Source organism: Erigeron canadensis, chromosome 6 (genome assembly GCF_010389155.1).
Source record: "Erigeron canadensis isolate Cc75 chromosome 6, C_canadensis_v1, whole genome shotgun sequence".
Classification (NCBI taxonomy): Eukaryota; Viridiplantae; Streptophyta; class Magnoliopsida; order Asterales; family Asteraceae; genus Erigeron; species Erigeron canadensis.
Genome location: NC_057766.1, coordinates 41,779,397 through 41,801,725, shown reverse-complemented (window position 1 = coordinate 41,801,725; position 22,329 = coordinate 41,779,397). Strand labels below are relative to the sequence as shown.

At 34.8% G+C, this 22,329-nt stretch overlaps 2 protein-coding genes, 1 long non-coding RNA gene and 1 other non-coding gene across 4 annotated transcripts; 3 read left to right on the top strand and 1 right to left on the bottom strand.

Moving 5' to 3' along the window:
- Positions 1 to 456: 456 nt before the first annotated feature.
- LOC122604929 (pre-mRNA 3' end processing protein WDR33-like) lies at positions 457 to 1,398 on the bottom strand. The gene has a single exon (XM_043777787.1). It carries the CDS (start codon positions 1,396 to 1,398, stop codon positions 457 to 459), a length of 942 nt encoding a protein of 313 aa, XP_043633722.1.
- Positions 1,399 to 13,352: 11,954 nt separating this feature from the next.
- LOC122606222 (RING-H2 finger protein ATL66) lies at positions 13,353 to 14,049 on the top strand. The gene has a single exon (XM_043779184.1). The coding sequence runs from the start codon at positions 13,412 to 13,414 to the stop codon at positions 13,934 to 13,936; it is 525 nt and encodes a 174-aa protein (XP_043635119.1). The 5' UTR covers positions 13,353 to 13,411; the 3' UTR covers positions 13,937 to 14,049.
- Positions 14,050 to 16,387: 2,338 nt separating this feature from the next.
- Positions 16,388 to 16,811, top strand: LOC122605984. The gene is made up of 2 exons (XR_006324777.1): positions 16,388 to 16,495; positions 16,580 to 16,811. It is a non-coding gene; the product is annotated as an uncharacterized LOC122605984 (long non-coding RNA).
- Positions 16,812 to 21,421: 4,610 nt separating this feature from the next.
- LOC122606348 lies at positions 21,422 to 21,574 on the top strand. The gene has a single exon (XR_006324865.1). It is a non-coding gene; the product is annotated as a U4 spliceosomal RNA (small nuclear RNA).
- Positions 21,575 to 22,329: the final 755 nt, after the last annotated feature.

The window sequence follows — 22,329 nt, the reverse complement described above, 5'->3', positions numbered from 1 at the left end:
GTTTCCTTTTCCAGCGTGGGACTTGTGTCTCCTTTCAAAGCGGTGTCCCTGGCGTCCAAGTACACATGGGCCCTTTTTAAAACCGCTCCGTATGTCTTCGGGAGGTCCCTGTATAGGAATTTAACTAACCCTCTGCTCCGAAGGCCATGGAGTAGTCCGGATATCCTTTGTGACTCAGGAAGGTCCACAATATCCTCTGTCTCCGTGGTGAATCGATCCATAAATGTTCTGCAACCCTTTGTTTCCTTTTGTTTTATCCCATGGGCGACCACATGAATTTTCTTATGCTTTTTCTGCTAGCTGAAATGGGCTCTAAATTTCACTTTAAGGTCATCAAAGCTGACGATGGATCCTTTTGTGACGCTCTTCAGCCATTCTCTGGCGTCTCCTTCAAGTGCATACCTAAACATTCTGCACGCAGTCGGTACATTCCAGACCTTCATCTCTGCCGCCCCCTCAAATGCTTCTAGGAAGTCGTCGGGGTCGCTTTTTCCTTTGTATGTCCCCAAATGGGAAGGGTACTTCAGGTCCTTCGGGAGTGGGTAATTTTGTATCCAGGCCACGAATGGTGAATTTTCTGTGCTTTCTCCGACTAACTGTAGTTCCAGGGCGTTCTGTTATACGGGGCCCCCCAACCGTGCGGGCCGTATGGTCCGGGAGGTGGCATAGCATACTGCTGCCCTGTGGGACCCCTTGTGGCGGTACGGTAAATTGTGATGCATAATATTGTTGTGCTTGTCTTGTTTGTTGGTTACCATGCATTCCTCCTGAGGGGTGGGCCCCGTAAGTGCCTGAGGGGTACTGATGCGTTGCAGGACCGTTCACGCCTCCGTAACCTTGACCCTGAGGTATTTGGTAACTTTGTGCCGCAGGTCCTTGGGGAACTTGGGTCGAGGATGCCAAATGGCTTTGGCCAGTATGGCCTTGAAACGTTTGGTTCAAAGATCCTTGGAAAACATGACCTGAAGGTCCCGAGAGGTTCTGTCCTGATGGTCCGGTGTGTCCCGAGGGTCCCGGGGGGACCTGCCCAAGTCCCAGGAAGGCTTGCCCCGAAGGTCTTGGGAAAGCTTGTCCCAAAGGTCCTGGGAAGACTTGTCCCGAAGGCCCTGGGAAGACTTGTCCCAAGGGTCCTTGCGGGATGCTATGTCCCGAAGGAGTGCCATTCGTTGCGTCTGGTCTTGCCGGGGCAGGTCCTGACTGTGGTGGAGTTGCCTGTGGGGCCATGGGTTCTGCTGACCTCGGGGGAACATTTGCTTGAGCGCTGGCCCCGGAGGCTAAGTAATCTTGTCTTGAGGCCCCCTCTCCTTCCGGTGTTACGTGATGCGGAGGGGTTCTAGGCTGAAGTCCCTCACTTCCTAATCCAAACCCGTAGTCGGTCCTGACTTGGGATCTCGGCATCCGAGGGTACCACCGGAGTCCCCTAGGGGGAGTGTAGGCGTCATATTTATTTTCGGTCTCGCCGTCGAAGTTTAAAACCTGGTGACACTATCGAGCGCTCCAGTGCTCCGGAGGTACCTGATGGTATGGTTGATGTGGCTATAGTTTCGAAGAATATAATCTGGTTCGAATAGCTGTGGGGTTCCTGATGAAGACCCCCGCGCAAATCCTCCTTGTCCGCCTGGTGTCTGTACTGGGCGCCCAGTATTCTCCCCCTCACGACGATCGATGTGTTGATCGTCGTTGGCTGGCGTTTCAGTCGTCGGCCCAGGCCTGGGTGGAGAGTTCCTAGCAGGTTGATTCTCAGTTGTTTGCTGAGAGCTCTGCCCAAATCCTGGCAAGACATCAGCCATTCTCCTTGACTCGATACAAAAAACAGGATTCAAAGTGGTGGTGGGATCTGAGTGTAGGGTCCCACGGATGGCGCCAAATGTTTATGCACCGAATCCGAGGTTAGAGTGGTGGTTGATTTAAGGTGAATAAGGTTGTTTATTGGCGATTCCCAAGTGGTAGAGTTTTGCCTCTTTACGCCAAATGAGCTTATTTGTGGTTTGTGTATGGTTTTGCATGCCTTTAGTGGCCTCCGTAATTCTCTTTATATAGAGGAAGATATTCTTGGAGAACAAGTAGGCGACTTAGGGTTTCCTAAGTCTTAGGCTGGAGATATAATTTCCTTAGTTATTGATCAGAAATGATAAGGCCAAATCCCGAATTTGTAGAAGAATGAACCTTATCTCGTTATGTTATTTGTAAAAGCCTTCATGACGGATGACCCTTCATACCATAGAGTTAGGTCCCGTGTATCGTTGGGAGGATACGTCATCACTTTGTTTTGGAGTTCCCTTCCAAATGAGGTTGCTTATAGGCGTTTGTATAAAATTACATTTTACAACTCCATAACTCCATAAGTATGATATGTGTTATATATTTGTGCATTCGGATAGAAAAAGAAACAGATAGCCATATTTATAAACCCCACATATAGCAGGTAACAGAAAATATATTACTTATAGATTTCATGTATGAACTACACGTATTCACAGTGAAAGTGGTGGACTCGAAGATGCTTAAATGTATGCATATTAGTATTATTTTTATGTGATATAATATATACGGGCCGGGTATACGGGTTTTGGGCAGGTTTCGGGTATACGGGTCGGGTATACAAGTTTTTATTTAAAACCATCCCCGGACCCAGACCCGGACCCGCTAGAAAAATTAAAATAATCCCCATACCCGGCCCTAGAGCCGCTAACCTGGACCCGAACTCGGCCCAAAAATGTCGGGTTTCGGATTTCTCCATCGGGTACGGGTTTGTTTGCCATCCCTATTTGTACATGGTTGCCCCTTGAACTTTTTTTTTATTGATGTGTATTACCAACAAACTCTTAAAATTTATACATGGTTGACTCAAATATTCAAAGTTTGTTCTCTCTTATACTCAAATTTTCAAAGTTGCTTCTTTCTCTAAAAAGAAAACCCATAAGTTTTAATCAAAAAAAAATAAAATCCAACCACTAACCCCTAAGTCACCGGAAATTGTAATTCGTATTTATGTTGGTTAGGGTTTGTGCAGATTTTAATTTCGAGTGTTTTGGTACAAATTTCGAGTTTCAATTCGAAAAAACGAGAGAGAAAATGTCGATTTTGAATTTTCCGACGAGATGTTTGAATTTCTTGCAGGCGAACAAAGGTGAGTGTATAAGATATTTTTTTATCTGACTTAAGAATGTGAGTTTGAAATTGATAATGTAAATGCCGAATGAGTCAACTATTCGTTTGACAAATTTCTGATTATCTACCAGATTGTCAATCAAATGGGACAAATTTCTGAATCAAATGTTTTCTACTACAACATGTATATAAGTGTTGGGATTTTTTTTAGAAAAGTCTTTTGTTTTTTTTTTTCATTAAAATTTATGGGTTTTCTTTTTAGAGAGAGAAACAGTTTTGAAGATTTGAGTATGAGAAATAACCATTTTTTAAGATTTGGGTCAACCATGTATAAATTTTAAGAGTTTGTTGGTAATACAAATCAATTAAAAAAGCTCAATGGTCAGCCATGTAGAAAAGGAAAAGTACATTAGTTTTCCAAATATTAAACCTGTCATTGTGAATCCATGTCAGCTTCATTAACCGACTATAACCGGTAAACCGGTCAACTAAGTCAACCGTGTATATAAAAAAAAAGTTTGTAGGTAAACCTCATCAATAAAAAATATAATGGACAATCGTGTACAAATTGAAAAGTACATTGGTCTTCCAGTGATTAAAATCCCTTAAAATTATTTGACTAGTACAAAATGTTAATCTAATTAAATTATTGGTACTAAGTAAAGAAAAATAAACGATTAATGTAGGACATTAAAATAACAAATCTCTATCTATCTTTTAATTTGGAAGATTTGCTGATCGTGTCACAAATGTCCTTAACATATAGAGTTGGTTTATAGATTTAATTCGTATTGATATATTTTAAGCTATACAAGTGAAAAAGTTAATATCGTTAATTAAGTAATTAGTAGAAGATGACAAGATGTAGGATGAAAATGACTATAACATCTTTTAATGGCAAGCATTAAGTATGAACAAAAAAAGCAATCGTAGTATAACATCGATCTAATAAGAATCCCATATTAAACATGTGATTAGTGACATATTAGTTTTTGCGGACTATGTTCATTAGGGGAAAGCAAACCAAAAAGTTTTAGGTATCAAAAGTACTAGTTGGTTGGGGCTGTCCTTTACAATTCACCCGAAAAATAGAGAAAGTTCATAACCCGATTTTGAAACAGATATATGTAATTTCCCCCATGAGGGCATCTTACGATGGCTTCAAAGATTTGTTGCTACTTGCTAATCTGCTATATTAGCCAAAAGTGTAATGGTCATGTTGTGTCTTCACTCTTCAATTCATCCTAAGTTTCCTCTAGCTTACACTCGATTGATTAAATAGGCGCTTAATCGATCATTCAGCTATTGTTTCATCACTGGTTTATCGGGCATAATTATGATCACTTTGATATATATAATGCCATGAGTATACTAATGACATACAAAAGTAAATCTCATGAGGCTCGATTCTAAAATTAAACTTGTGATGAAGCTAGGGATCAACATTCTGGAAAATCATGTAGCACTAGATGACCGGGGGTAATGCCCCCTATTTGACAAAAATTCATTCAACTAGTTGTCTTATTTTATATTGAGAAAACATAAACTTTCATGAGTAAAATGACACGTGTCCTTACTCCAAAATTTGAATGCCCCTTACCAAAATTAGTTTCGTTGCTTCTCTTTTTCTTTATTTTGTTTCTTTTAAACTTTTTTTTCGTTTATTTTCGTGAAATAGAAGTTAACTTTGTGTCTAAAAGTTGGTTTTGTTATGTTTTGCAACTTGTAAATTGTTTTTTAATAACACTTCAAATTAATGGGATGTTATTAAAGAATTTTTTTTGCCCGGACAATTTTATTTTCTAGATCCGTCATAGTCAAAAGTTAAAATGAGAACTAAATAAATGTCGAGAACTACGATAATTAATATTTTATTAATATGTGTAAGGATACAATTGTAATTTTATAAATACAAATTAATTAACTATCAATTGGAAATTAAAATCCCCATGAATAGCTCGTTCCCTATAATCTTTTAGCAGTTACAACAAGAATTCCCATGCATTTTATTAGATCATTTAGATGAATTGATGTAAACATCAACAGAATTTATGGAACAAGCTAAAATGTTAGAGGTTCTGGTCAAAATGTTTGTATCATTGCAAAAATCTATATTACGTACTAACCAATGGAGATCTATAGTTCTATATCATTATTTAAGTATAACAAAACACAAAATAAATCTTTTCTGCCATGTTTTCGTTAGCCATAAAGTTGATAGAATGGATTGTGGAGGTCAAATTATATTATAATGCGATGGTTAGATCACATCATTATTGTATAATTCTCTTCTTACTCTTAACATGACCACTTTTACACCCTTTTTTATGAAATCGCCAGGCTTCATTAGGTTTTTTCAAGTATTTTTGGGGTGCTTCTTAGGACACGTTTGGTAGGGAGAAATTTAGAGAAATGAAATGAAACAGAGAAATGAAATTGAGAGAAATGAAATTAAGTGAGAAATTTAATGAATTCCTTTGTTTGGTACTAATAGAGAAATAACCAGAGAAATAAACAAAAATCATTTCTTGTGTTTGGTATAATTAGAGAAATGAAAAAGCAAAGTTTTACAAAAGCTTGTTTTTTCTTCAACTTTTTCATTGAAGCTTCTTATACTAATAAATTGATTCGATCAACATCAAATTCATAGCACAAATATCCCTTTTTTCTTGAGAAAACTTGAACATTCATAGGAGGAACTACCCAACTCATATGTTGCCAGAAAGCTGAACATCAATTAATACAAGAGTGATACATCCCAAATTGATACTGCGCAATTTGTATAATAAAGATTGTTGCAATTCGTGTGATATATGTCATAAATTAACATTGCATTTTAAATCCGAATCAAAATGGAAATGGGTGAATCTAATTAATTCATGGACCAGGAAACTAATAAAAAAAGCTATGTAAATCTCAAATCAAAATAAAACCAAAATCCCAACACATAAGTGTAAAACCTGAAGCAAGGTGAGGAAGGGAGATGACAGAATATCATACTATGATCAATGAAAGGGACGAGCAGATGATGTCGGAGATTGAAAGTATACTAGAGGTGAATTTTAATTAATAGAAAGTGAGAGAGAACTTGGATCAGAGCTTTTTGATATGCGTGGAATGTACAAACCACGTGACTTTGTCTTTTATACCTTGTTTTTTAAATGCCATCTCAATTTCTCAGTAATAATACACGAAGAAATGTTTGTTAATAAAACCCATTTCCCCACAAAAGGAGTGGAAATAAAAATACAAAGAACAAATTTCTCCGAGAAATTGCATTTCTCTGCATCATCATTTCTCTTGCGTACCAAACATTGGAAATTAAATCATTTCCATTTCTTTACCTTCATTTCCTCCTACCAAACACACCCTTATAGTTTGATGAATGTCAAGATTAGGTTTTGAGTTGTGACTATAAGTAAGAAACACTACTAGTCTTTAGCAGTGACGACCCTAAAGATTTGAGTACCCAGGCCAAGTCGGGATAAAATATGCCCCATAGCTTTTAGAAAATTAAAATATATACGCAATTTTTTGATAAATGAGACTTTATAACAGTAGCAAAATCATAATATTTATAATTCAGTCATTAGCTTGTTATTGGAATCAAATATTTTTATTTATATACGAGTAACACATGCATTATACTTATACATATGCAATATATATAGAAATTTTTCAACGATCTTGTGCCCCCTTCAAACATGTGTCATGTCCGGAGGTCGGGTACCCGGGGGGGGGGGGGGGGGGGGGGGCTCTAATGGTCTTTGGAACATGATGCTTTATCAATTAAACATAATCTTACGAAAGAAAAGAAAAAACTAGCATACCATCCTTTCCGATCCTTGATCCAATATAGGGGTTTGTAATGCTTGTAAGTAAAGATTCATTGCACAAAGCCAATTACATATGTAAATATAACACATTTGTACAACGAACCATACATGTAACCATATCACATCGATCGAACAACACATTTGTTCAAAGAACCATGTTGATCATATTTCAAAACATACATGTGATCCTACCATCGCAAGTCAAAATATATAACATATTTATTCAACAAACTACATGTGTGATCATATCCATAACACATGTGATCCAAATATCCCAAATATACAACGCTTATGCGCTTTCATCATTTTTCTTGAAAAATAAATATTTTATAGTAGTAAGTATGAGGAGTAGTTTGGAACCTAAATCAAATGCAATTGTTTGAGGATTAGTATGAAGGGATGTAAGTAGTTTTTGTTTGGGGTATTCAGAATCGAATATATCTGAATTCGGTAATATGAACCTTTGGATACTGGATTTCATTATCCGAACACATATCCAAAATCGTACGTATATTTGAACGTAAATAAAAAAGAAATGTCTTTGGATTCTTTCAGATATTTTTTGATCTTGAAAATAGATTGTTCAAATATTTTAGGATATTAAAACAAAGATATTGAAACTTTTTTAAGAATACGTTTTTCGATGATATTGTCAGATATCTGAAATATTCAAAATTTTCAAAAATCACTATCTGAGTTTGAAATTCCGAACATTTGAATTTTTTGGATAAAATCGGATCGAATAATTTGGAACACCCCTAGTTTTTACCAACGTATCAGGTTCAAAACCTGGTTAGGTGAGATTCCAAAAGTAAATGGCTCCCTTAAATTTCATATTCATGTTACCGACCAATGGGGTGAAACTCGAGTGGTACCATCATTATGGGATCACATGAGTCTACAGATGAATGCTAGAGGTTATAGGTTTAAAACTTTGTAAAACCAAGTAGATAAACTATATTGCGTGATCCATGTGGGGAAATGGTAATTTACCGAGCATGAGTTATGTGCATTGCTAGCTCTTGCTATCAAGATGATACATGTGATAAGAGGTTTCCCATCAATTTATTTTTATTTTTTCCTTTTTTTTGTTTCAATTTCATATTCACATGCACCTATATAAAATTAGAAAATACTGTTGTGCAATATAAAATAAACGGAATAGCTTGGAAGGTTCATATATTTTTCAAATTAAGATTATAATGGTGGATGGTTTTATTGATAGGATGCAAATTTTTCGATCTATCTAGCTTTCTTTCAATTCTTTATAAAAGGAAAATCATAAAAGCAAACTTGAATATAACAAAAAAAGTGTCCACTTATTCAATAAAACCAACATGGAATCCACTGAAAAATGCTATTAACAGAATCGGCCATGAAACTTTTATATTAATTAGGTCATGCATGGAATTGGTTGAAGGAATTTATTAGATTAGAATAACTTTATATACAAAATAATTTATATCCAGAATAATTTATCTTTGGACATCTAAATCTCCCGATCACCAGTTTTCGATAAAATATTAACCGTTACGTAAAGAAAGTTTTTGGAAAATAATGGTTGAAGTGTTTAGGAATTTTTTGAAATATCAATTTATAGTTTGCAAATTTAGGAGTTTGTGGATAATAAGTTTTATAGTTATGATGATACTTAGGGGGAGGGAGCCGGAGAGCTCAACTCTCTCAACCCTCAATTTTATCCAATCAAATTACTCCACCTCATTTCAACCCTCCAACCTTTTTTCAACCTTTTTTTAGTGGCATCCGAAACTCCCAACCTTTTCTTCACATTTTAATAATTTATCCTTAACTTTATAAACTTTACATAACTAACCCTTTTTAATTTATAACTTTTATTAATAGCCAAATATTACATAACACTTAAAAACATTACATTTTAAAAGTAAAAACACATACGTACGTAATAAAAACACATAATGCATAACTTAAAAAAAAAACATAACTACTCTTGATTCTCATCATCATTGATTGACATATTTTCTAATCCACGGTACGCGCGTTCGTTGAGCCACCACTTGTCGTGTTCCGGGCATTTGACTTCATCCGTTGTTTTGTCTTCCTCGCAATTGTCGTGGTACGATTCGGCTCAAGTGCATTGGTCACCCAACGTGTGACCCGCCTGAAAAACATCATTGACCACCCCCTTCACCCTCTTGATCTCATCCTGCAGAAACAAAGAATATGTCTCTTCGTGCTTCGAGACCTTGCGGCCTGGTGCTTCTATAATAGCAACATATTGCTCGTATTGTCGTCTTTTCTTGCGTAGGTAACCCAGGACCCTGGAGAGATCAGTTTGAAGGAGGGTGTCCTCTTTGATATCGGTCATGATTCGTGTTTTCATCTCATCTTCGGTCAGATGAGGTCGGTGACCATTGTGTTTTGATGATGAGGACGCCATTTGGTTAGAATGAGTGAGTGACTTTGTAAAAGAATAAAATTTAGAGTTGATGATGAATCTAAATTGTGCTGTAAGTTTCTATTTATAGAATGACAATCCAGGTAGCCGTTCAGGGACTATAAGTGTAAATGTTTTTGAGTTTTTGGTCGTTTAAGGGGCTAAAAGTGTAAATATTTTGAATTCAAACGTTAGAGGGACTGAAAGTGTAAATATTTTGAATTTTGAACGTTGGAGGAGCGTCTTTGAAATCTACCTATAAATACTGGGACCTTATAAAAGATTTCAGATCAAAACTCAAACTTCTATATATCTGAAATGGCTTCTTCATCAAATGCCCATAACCGAAAACCACCAATGACTGTCGATCAAATAAATGACAGTATCATGGCTGATATCCACGACCACCGAATGTTCAAAGAAGAACTTGTTGCCATTGGTCGAAAACTAAAGGCGAAGAGGCAATGGTGTAAAAAGAAATCATTATATACAAACCGGGCATTGTACTAATCTTGAGTGTCAATACTTTACTTATTTGCAGGGTAAGATCGACAAGATTGAAAAAACTATGGAAGAACTTGCTGATACGGTCATCAACTTGAACCATTTGATCATAAATGCCGAAACAGTTTACGAACAAAAAAATAAGTGTTCAATATGTTGTAATGTTAAGTACTTTAATTATGTTGTAATGTACTCTTTTAAATAATAAATGTCATTTTAAGAATTTATATGAAGTGTGTGTTGTGTTTTTGGAAGTTTAAATGGGTAAAATATATAAGAAAATAAAAAAAAAATAAAGAACTTTCATATACTTGCCACTTCTGGCCCCTGGCTTCCTCTTTCTTCCCCTCCTAGTCCTCCAACGGTTACAAGAAGTTTCACCAACTTGTCACTTCTGGCCCCTTTCTTCTCCAACTCTTGGCGAGCTCCCATCTCGCCCGACCCAGCTCGCGCTCAACTCGCCGGACTTGTAGCCGAAGCTCTCCAGCTCTCTCGCAACTCGCCCCCATCTCCCTCAACCCTCTCCTTGCCCCCCCCCCCCCCCCCCCCCCCCCCCCCCCCCTTAACTCATAATGTAATGTTGTATATGACAATAAATATTTATTAAACAAACCATTACTTTTATAAAAAATATTTCAATTTCAAATTTTGTTAGCTAAAACGTTGAAGATTTATTATTAAGAAATTTCTATATATGCAAATTTTATAAAACGAGTGAGGTAGTGAGCAATTGTGGACCCGGGCTCGACGGGAGAAGAAATTGGTAGCGCCACCAAACTCTTTCAAATATTCGACACGTATCATATATGTCTAAGTAACAAAAAATAAATACGAGTAAAAATCTCCATATATTTTATTTTTTTCGTTTTGAGATCATTTGCATCTCGTGTGTGTCTCTTCTTTCTTTCTCATTATTGGTTGGTTTAAAGTTCCTCTCTAGTTTTCTATTGCAGGAAAAAGTTGCAATATTCAATGAGAAACCGTTAAAATTCATTTTTTCTTCTCTCTATTATAATGCTTTTCTTTGTGAATAAAATTGATTTGACGTCTCTATATATGTTGGTGCAAGTGTCTTTCTCCAAAGTCCAAACACAACTTTAAAGTGATAAACCTGCGTTGGTTTATGGCTTTTATGACATGGTCCATGAGATATGTTTTTTCAACTATAGTCCGCATGAGTAATAAACCACCTATTATGACTGATTTTAATAGTCAAAGTTATTATAATGCATACATTTTGTTTTATATTTTGAAGAAAATATTGTATAAAAATTGTATAGATTAAGCAGCAAAGCAGATTTATTGACCACATAAGTGATAAAAACATCTAAATTTTGCATTTTAAGGTTTTAAGTTTGAGTCTTAACAAAGTAAAGTTTTCTTACTCAAGTATTTTAATAGGGATGTGCTCGTCGATCGAAGGGCTCTTTATCACGGATGTAGTTAAAAAAATATATGTTTGACATTCGCGTATGGTATATGTCACTACAAGTTAATTATGAACTAGCTAATGATTTAGATGTTTTACACTTTTACTTTATTACTAGCTAATTAATAAAATAGTGTATAAAGCTGATGCTAAGTCTAAAGGATCATGACATAAAATAAACGACAACATGTTTATAATTATTGTGAAACGATCGATTTGTGGTTTTTAATTAGTATTTTGTCTATATACCTTTCAACAAATGTTACCAAATTTTAAATTATTAACATTAATTTTTAGCGTGTTACTAAAATCTCAACCACACTTGATGTCCGTATTTTCATGTCACATAAGTTTTTTATTGACCGCATTTGATAATTTGACCCACATATAATTCATGTATAAGGTATAACTACATACCCTCATGTATTTGCCTAACTCAGACCCAAATATGACATAATGACGCTTTAATTAACATCCAAACGTAAACAGACGGATACCATATATGGCATTTGCAGCAAAATCACGTTTAGAATATATCGAAGTTAACAAAAAGGTATGAAACATTGGTCGGTACGATATAGAAGTTTAAAATTCTAATTTTTAAAATTATATGTGATGAATACATGTTATCTTTTGTGTCACCCCAAGACTAATCAAATGTTATTAAAAACAAACAAATTAAATAACTAATTTGATCGAATTGAATCATATATATATATTTCTTATTTGTTTTTTAGATACTGTCATCATATCATTGTTGCATAAAGAAAGTGTTAGGAAAAAATAATGATTCGTATTATAAATATAATGAAAACATGATTAAGATTACTAACATGAAGATCCTGAGGAACCTGTTAGTTGATTCAGCATTCTTGTCATTGAGATTGGTTCCCAAATTAAGGTGATTATAGGTTAGATGGGGAAGAAGATTAGAGAGAAAACACACACACAATTAAAGGGGGGGCGTGATTAGTAATTCATTAGTCACAAATGACTTGATTAGGTTATATTTATAATCATAACATTTACACTTAGCCCCCTTGGTGTTTTGTGTGATGTGCATTATAAGTCTCTTTAATTCTAATCACCTAATGGGAAACCCTATATTATGTCATTAATAGTAAATACGCTCATCGTATATTTACCGACATAAGGATTTCAATTATTTGTCAATTATCATATCGGACTGATATATGATCGGTGAAGGTCACAACTACGTAAGTCCAACAGAAAGTAGTTAAATAAATCCCACTTATGTACTATCAAACTACCAATTGTTTATAGGGCAAGCCGGCAAGGTACTTTGAATCACAAAATTTATGACGGGTGCGATATCTAGAGTTAAGCAGCAGCCCATTTCGAGTAGAAACTGAATAACTTAACTCATTTAGAACTATGTATTGACACCTTCTCAAATGAATTATTAACATTTATGTGTATTGGCTATTGATTTGCTTTAAGCTGATCAGTTATGGAGTTTTACTATCTGAGTTTAGGGTTTCAAATTCGAGCTTTATCAAGTTAAGTTTTTTTTTTCCAATTCATTAAAGGTTTTAATGGGAATCTGCTCATCAAGGAATAGACTATCTAGTGCATAGAACAAGTTAAGATGTTATATCTCTCGATATTCGCATGTAATTCATACATTTACATTAAAAATTTATCATATCATACGCATATAAGATATCAATAATATAAACTATAAAAAGTAACAACAAAGTGTCTTTGGGATCGATCCACACCATAAATTAGAAGTTTAACTTAACTATATAAGCATATATATATATATATCAATCTCAATACCTATCATTTTTTAGGCTCTAAAAAAACAAGAGAGAGAAGAGAGGCGCTCTTTATATGATAAGCAAGTGTAGAGACATATATGAGTTACTTTCGGGATCACATGTTTGCTTTCCAAAATCGCGACATTCACGCTACTCTCGTTATTTATATATATATTTACACCTACACTCCCTTTACTTTAACCAGCTTGTTATTTCTCTTTAACCTTTTTCACTTTTTCATTATATTATTTATACCCAACCCCTTCCCACAACATCTCTTCCCCACTCTATCTCAAACCCAAACCCAAACCATCCTGACCACCCCAAACCCATGCCAATACTCCGTGCCCACATCCGCCACACGACTGTCTCAATGACTACACGACAAGACTCGCAAACATTTCATTGGCGATACAATGAGCTTGACGATAAAAACTTTCAAATTCGTGGACGTACACTCTTCTTTATCATTGTACTCTTTTCGACTATAATAGTGATCACGCTTTTGTTTCTATATGCACGTTGGATGTGTCGGTCTTCTACGTCCTCTGCTACCGTGGCAGACACTGCCACGTTGTCACAACATGCGCGGCCAATACCTCGGCCGCATGGTTTGGATTCGGCTATGATTAATAGCCTTCCTATCACTCTGCATCATCGGCCGTCTACTGATTCTGAGACGGCCAGTGAAGCAGAGTGCTGTATATGTCTTGGAGTATTTGAAGAAGGGGAGAAAGTGAAAGTTTTGCCAATATGTTGTCATGCTTATCACTGTGAATGTGTAGATAAATGGCTCACCACTCATTCTAGCTGTCCTATTTGCAGAGCGGCACTACTAGTCGACTCACCTGTTTGACTCGATCGGCTAATTCTCTTCTTTTTTTTTTCCCTTTTAAACTTTTTTTTAGCAATGTAATGCAGATTAATCGATAAAGTATAACTTATTAATTATAATGTTCAATTTCTTCAGTTCTATAGGTTAGATAATTTTCTCAACGTACAAATGCTGTTTCTAGAAATATTCAACAATCCTATCTTCATTGGATCGCAAAGATAATCTGGCTTTTCATGATACATTAATCTCTTAGGTTAATAAACAAGGAATTAGATACCTACACGAATAAAATATATAGGCAATTAAAGAATTAGTGTTGGAAAATGATTGATTAACCTAACTCATATGCCTAAAAATTAACCTAAAACCTTAAGAATTTGACATGTGGATTCCACCAATTCTCTTTCCTAATCTTGCCCTCTGATTTTTCAACATCCTATCATCTTACTATTAGACATATTTTAGGCACACCAATTAGGTTAATTTATCATTATCCGTTAATGTTTAAATAATAGAGTTTAACTTAGAAAAACTTTATCCTATACACAGTATTAAAATGAATGTCGTGAATGGATGATTAGACATGAAAGCAACGAACCCACTGCCTATCAAATCATCAAAGACATTTAAATATAAACGAAAGTTATTATTGCTGTTTAGTAATGAACTTTAAAAAGTGAGATATATATACAAAAAGACCAAGACAAAAAAAAAAAAAGATTTTGTTTCTTGTATTTGTGTGTATGGGTTTAATGGGACATAAGAACCACAAACGTGACAAGTATGATGCATATTGGTGGATGGAGATGACCATACTTGCATTCATGGTGGATTAAAGTATACATTTAAATGTACCATTTAAATCGCGACTTAGACCCACGCCCATTGTGGGGTGTCCCAGTTTTTAGTTAGGCAACTTCTTTACGTGACAAAATATATTCTTTAGCCATATATACGGGAGAAAAAAATAAATAATAAAAAAAAAGAAGTAAGAACAGAACACATAAATTAATTTCTTTGATAATGATGCGATCATCATGTTATCATTGTCATTTTCGATCTTGAAGTCATACTTACTTAATTGGTTTATGTTTTATAAACGTGTATACTTATGAAAAAGGTAACAACCAGAACACTCTCATTTCGCTTTCAATAGGTTTAGTGGTAAATCTATGGATTAGCTAGATATGATACCCAAGAATGATGTCATATCGTCATGTTAATTATCAGCTCCTATGTATATATGATTGTAGAAAAGGTGGGAGCTGAGTGACAAATTTAATTATAAATTATGTGTCTTAAGTCCTAAAATTAAATCAAAAGAGAAAACTAAGGGAGACTCGTCAAGGAGATGATAGTGTTTTATTTCTACCGGTTTCTTTAACAATATAGGTTTTTTCTTGTCAAAGTATAAAATTGGACTTTACCTATATATGTAGGATTACTTGGTATAAAAGTCAATATTATTTGTCGGCTTCTTAGCAAAAAATAACCATTACTTCAAAAAGCTAATTAGATAAAGGGACCACATTATATTAAACGTGTACATGTATATATAAGATTGATGAAAGTAGTGTCTTGGTCAAGCCTAGCTATAGAAGAAGTAAAAAACAAGAGTACGTTCCTTGGTAAAAAGATTTTGGTTAATTTTGATTACAATGTCTTTGTTTTTTTTTTTTTTTTTCTCAATCTCAACGATGGTGCATGAGCTAGACAAACCATGGAAGGCAATTTTTTCTTTTTATATTTTGTTATTTTTTAAAAGTAATGCTAGTTTTTCATATTGTCACAAAGGTATATCATGTATATGAGAGAAAAATGGTGAATATATATATATATATATATATTTATTTATTTATTGACAGGTGTGAATCAAATATAATAATGGATCAATGCATTGATTCTAAATAAAAAAGGTAGGAATGAAATGATGAGGACACAAATTAATTACAGTATTTTAAGTTTAATAATTATTGCACCGCGGACAAGTAAAAAAAATTACCATTTTTTAAAAATATTATCTAATAATTATTTTTTTCAATGATGTAGGGTATAAATATATCTTCGATACGGTGTTAGTAACTTACGTTTAAAACAAGCTGTCTTTTGCTAATGGACGCTTAACCATTTTTGGTACCTAAACTCCGAAAAATGAGACTTCATCCATAAAAACTTTTACATATTAGTACTACAATAAAAGGGTTAGTGGGTGGAAATCATCTCATCCGATATACTGTTTTGATACTCAAAGCTCACACCGTTTAAACCCATATCCGATGACTCACTGTACTCACCCATTAATGTAATAAACTTTAATATAATTCTTTTTTTTCTAGCCTGTAATTAGGAACAGGAATTTAGGACCAAAATAAGCGCGCAAATGTATTCAAAACAGATCGGCCTAAAACTAGATAGAAAGCCCAACCATATAGGGCCTTTCAAACCATCAGCCCAGTAAGAACTAGAGTTTCCCTAAAATAGACCCCCCAGTTTCATCTCTCATAATAATAATAATATTTAACCGTCGGATAGGGGTTTCTCCAAATCGGATCAGAAAATTCGATCACCATGAGAGCCAAGGTATGGTTTCTTTATTATCTATTTATATTTATGTTAGTTGATTAATTGATTGTTATAATGAAGATGTTGCTATTGTATGTATAGTGGAAGAAGAAGAGAATGAGGAGATTGAAGAGGAAGCGCCGAAAGATGAGGCAGAGATCTAAATAGTAGTATTCCTCCTCTTCTTCACAAACAGTGTCATCATCTGCCATCAGTTGTTTCTGTTTGCTTTTCGGAATAATAGTTTGCTGTTAGTTTTTTTTCACTTCACTACTACTGTTGAATTTTGAAGCTTATCAGATTTTTATCATGATGATATGAGTTTTTGGATTAATTTTTCGTTATTCGCTTATTTTTCTGTTCTTTTCTCGCATTTTATATACTTATTGTTGGTTGATCATAACATGACACGTTTTAGATATATATGAGATATAATGTATATCGAAGTTTCTTATATCAATGGCCATTATCCAAACAAACACGTTTGTTTGTGCTGGTATATGTCTGTTGCTAGCTTTATGTAATCAGTGTGTGATTTTTGAGCTGCCTGTGCAACTGAGATTGTTACGGTTGGCTGTATAGTTGTTTCCTTTAATTATGCGGTAAACTGAATAGCCCATGAGAAATATTTTTAAGTTTGATGTTTTATTCGTGTTGACAGTGTTTGGAAAGGAGTAGTTGTAAGGTAGACTGGTAGACATGTGTTGAAGTTAGGTTTTTTTTGTAGAGGTGAAGATGGCTGTGATGTAGCTTAAATGGTATTGTTTCATTTGGATACATTTCCAGGTTTTGTTACTTTGATTTAGTTTGTTTGACACCATGGTTTCGGTATCACTAATGTTGGATATGATCACAATTCAAGATGATCAGTTTTGTCTAGTAGGAAAAGTTTTGGTTAACTACATATACTGATAAGTTTACTGGACTTTGATGCTTTTGCTTATACTTTGATAGTCTTGTTGCTTCTCAAGCAACCAGACTTAACCGTTTGTTAAGGTCTTTTGCAGATCATCCTATGGAAGCTGCTTATAGTTACCTGTTAGATATAAGTTGTTCTATTACTGTCTACTTGCTTAATTCGCATATTTGGTTTGGTTTTAGACTTTCTTGTTTACGTAATTTTGAGTGTGGCAGTCTACACTCTACATTTGGGCACATGATATCTTTTTACATTACTAATCACTGTCACTACCCCTTGTTTTGATCAGAACCTAAAGCATTATAAGTTGAAGATTTCTATCATAGATTCATAGTTGTTCGTTATTAAGTATGGATGGCAAGGGTAGGTTTGGTGCCAACATCATTTTTTTTTTATTGTTTAGCTTGCTTGTGTTGTGTACATCAAATGCTCTTTTTGATTTTTCACTTTGGGAAGTTTCTGACGATTGGTCATATGGGAATCAGGATGATTGAAAATGTCTTGGTTTATATCTAAATCCATGCAAAAGGATTGAATTGGGTTCTAGATTCAGCCTGGTTACAAGTGTGTGATGTTTTTTTTTTTCATTCATTTGAGATAAAATTTAAAGTTTATTACCAGACATTTTGTGTATATTAGATCTGACCAAAAGTAACTGCAATGTATGATTTCTTCAATGTAATTTGTTAGTAAAACAAAAGCTGGTGCCTGAACTTTCCATTGAAAGGTGTTTCTCTTTGGGTCTGTCTGATTTCATCGTTTCTACTTTCCAATGCTTCCTGCCAATAGTTTATTGTGTTGGCTTCTGATCACATCATGATAATGGTTATCAGCTTATCGCCACATCCTTTTCTAGCTTCAGTTTTTGAAATATAGCTATAATTTAACCTGGTCCGTGTCTCATCTTTTGGCCTGGGTAAGTGAGGAATTTTTGTATATTATGTTACTACACAGTAGTCTCTGTTGATTTTTTACACGGAGTCTTAAAATATAGCTATTCAGGTTTTGTTACTTTTTCGGTATCACTAATGTTGGATATAATCACGATGCGAGATGATCAGTTTTGTCTACTGATAAATTTACAGGACTTTGATGCTTTGGTTCATACTTGAAAGTCTTGTTTGCTTTGGTTCATACTTGAAAGTCTTGTTGCTTATTGTCTCTTAAGGTCTTTTGCGGCTCATGGAAGCTGCTTTAGTTACCTGTTAGATATGAGTTGGTCTATTACTGTCTACTTGATTAATTCTCATATTTGGTTTGAATTTTTACTTTTTGTTACTGTAATTTTGAGTGTGGTAGTCTACATTTGGACACATGATATCTTTTTACATTACTCGTCACTTTCACCACCCCTTCTTGTTATGACCAGAACCTAAAGTCTTATATGTTGAAGATTTAATGATTTATCATAGCTATTTGTTATCAAGTATGGATGGCAAGGGTAGATTTTGATTTTTCACTTTGGGAAGTTTGACATTTGCTTATATGGGAATCAGGATGATCGAAAATGTCTTGGTTTATGATATGTATATTCATGCAAAAGGATTGAATTGGGTTCTAGCTTCAGCCTGGTTGCAAGTGTTTGATGTGTTTTTTTCATCCATTTGAACAAAAAATTTTGGTTCAATACCAGACTTTTTGAGATCTTTAGATCTGACCAAAAGTACCCATAACTTTTAATCCGGAGGTGTTTCTCTCTCAGTCTTTGTCTGATTTCATCGTTTCTAATGCTTTATCATCCTGCCAATTGTTTAGTGTTTACGTCTGATCCATCATGGTTATCACCAAATTGTTTTCAAGCTGCAATTTTTGAAATATAGCTATAATTTAACCTGGTCAGTGTTTCATCTTTTGGCCTGGGAAAGTGATGAATTTGTGGTATATTTTGTTACTCGTACTACACTGTAGTCTCCGTTGATTTTTACAAGTGGATTCTTGAAATTCATGTTGGGGTAATATGATATGTCAGAAATTTGGATAGCATTTTGGCTTGAATATGAGAGGTAGGAATGGGATATCATATTGGCCTTTACAAAACTATCATGCTGGAGCCAACATGAGAAGAACCAAACCCTCATTATTAGTCGCTTTTTTATGTTCAGGATTCATATAACTTCAATAACACTAAATACTCGTGCGTATGGTGTGTTTATAAAACAAAATAACATATGATTAAGGACAAATATCATAAAGTGCATCTGTGCATGGTTTCGGACTGATCTACTGGAGGTTTTGATAGAAAGCGGCACCAAGAGCAAGAGACCTTCATTGACCAACATTCAGAGAGTTTCACATAGGTTTATTTGCTTCAGATAAATACTATGTACGTTCTTTATGACAATTGTAGAACAGAAAATTAAGATTATAATTCTTATGCCATGTCGGTGTCAATTACAGGATGCAGTCGGTGCTTTGGTTGCGTTTGGGAGGGGGAACATAAAGAAATAGTGAGAAATTTTTTGTTTAATTTGATTTTCCTTTGGAGAACAAGAGAATGAAGTTAGCAGTAGTGTCAAGTGTGATTATCCACTGACCATTTTCATGGTTTCTAGTTTTTAGATATGTATTTCAAGTTTATTATTAGGAGTAGTTGCCCTTTTAGTGATCATCTACTTACCCTGTTTGAATGAAATAGGCTTTGCCCTTTGGAGACCCTGCACTTTTGAATCATTACGAGGGATAAAATTTCACAATGATTTTGGAAAATCCATATGGGTGGGTAACTAGACTTTGGCTACTAGATTTCCTAGATTATTAGCTTGACAAATGTTCAGATTGATACGTAGCTGATCGATTTGAGCTCAACAAGTGGGTTTGGGACTGGAGGCGTCCAGTTGGTGGTGGCTGTGAAGCTTTACAACTCTTAATTGTGACATCGGATGCAACTCAGATCTTTTGTTACTCCCCTGAGAAAATGTGTCCACAACTTGGAATCCTTTGGTACCCAAGAAAGTGAATATTTTTTGGTGGAGATTGTCACGTGATTGTATTCCTACTCGACTCAACGTCTCAACCTATGCCAGTAAGCCTCAAAGGTATAGGAATCCAATCTATCATGTATCCTCTATGTGCAGATGGACCAGAAAACACGAACCACACATCTGTAAATTGCAAAACCATATGGTGAAACGAGAAAGTTAACTGAATCCTGGATTCAAACTCCTATTCCAACAGTTAATCCTCTGGATGTTTTGCTTTGGATCAATGAGATGCTGGTGACCAAAAGGTACAAAGTAATATTGGAAGCTATATATCTAACATGGTGGTGGTCGATATGTAAAGGCAGGAACAATGTCGTCTTCAAGGGACATCGATATCAAGCCTTGATATCTTCAAATCAAAAAAGAAGTATAGTTAGTGTAAAAATTGTAGAATCTTTTCGGTGCCTTGCCAAAAGCTCAAAGCTGTTTTTATTACAATTCAAGTAGGTTCCCTCAAGTCAAGTTAATTAATATTCTCATAAATTAATAGTAACATGTTGGATATGATAAGTTGCAACAAACTAACAAATAGATGTAACTACTTCTCATTCAGTGAATAAGTTATATCATTTTTGAAACTTCTACCTTTGATGCTACTATATTTATGGGAAGTTTTCATATAGAATGTTAAGTATGTGCTTCTTAACAACTGTGTGTGTGCAATCTTCGAAACTGGCTGACGAATTTGAACCAATAAAAATTTCCCTTATCACTCCAAAGTAAAAAAAGTTGGAGAAATCCCCTGTAACAAAGAAGTTGTAGAATCTAATGAAAGTATTTTTAGTAAAGAATATGTTTTTGTAACAGAAGAGATCCTAATGAAATCATGATCAAAGAAAGCTATAAGATAGGTAGGTAGGTAATGGCAGATAGAGATAGATTTGTGAAAAGAGATGAATCACAGAAAATTGAAATTTAAAGGAGTTAATTGGTTTGAAAGTGGAAAATATGTAAATGTGAGTTTACTCCCACATCGGTAGAGTGAACAAAGCAGTGGAGAGAAAGAGGTGTATAAAACAAGGGGGCTGGGCCGTGGGGAAAGGCATCTTTGCGCTTGGGGCAATGACGCAGCTAATGAGGTAACACCGAGGCGCGTCAATTGCTGGTTGAAAACTATTTCCAAACCCCCTCCTCGGCTTTGGTTCTGCCTTAGCCGTCGAGAATTTCTGGAAGGGCTCCCTTTTTAAGGGTAAAGCCCTACAATTTCTTTAGTTTAATGTTTTCTTTTATCATACAAGCGGCATAACTTAAAACTGTTCGTATTGTGTTTTTCTCCTAAGATAGGTTGAATGCAGTTGTATCCAAAAGATACTTTTCATTTCTTTATTCAATGACAAGTTTTTAAAAGTGTGCCTAGCTTTTTTTTGTAGGCTTATAGCTTGACTTTGATCGGATGTTAAAGAATAAAAGCTCCTTTAGTGTTTGTTTTGATTTTTGGGCTTGTGGCTTTTAGGCTTATAAAAGTTATTGGAACATTGGTTTTCAAAGATAAGCCACTGGCTTTTTTTCCCCTTTACAAGTACATTCCTTTTTTGCCCTCGCCCATTATTCCTCATTTCCTCCCCATCGCCTGTCCTCTTTCTTCTCTTATCAAGTAACTTTTCTTCATCTTCAATTAATATCAAATTATTGTATATGCTATCAAAGTCAATATCTATAAAGAAAGTAGCACAACATCTACATCCTTCGATCTTTACAATTGCTATTCTTTATTATTATTATTATTATTATTATTATTATTGTTGTTGTTGTTGTTGTTGTTGTTGTATATGTATATTTTTTGTGCTTTATAATGGCCGACATAGCTAAATGTGTAAGTGTAAGTGCTAATAAATATTTCTAAGCTTAAAAATGTAGATAAATCTGCCAGCAACTTTTTTATTGTTAGGCAACAATGCCATAACTTGTATATGAAATTTCAAAGCTTGAAAAGGTAATATGAATCATAAATG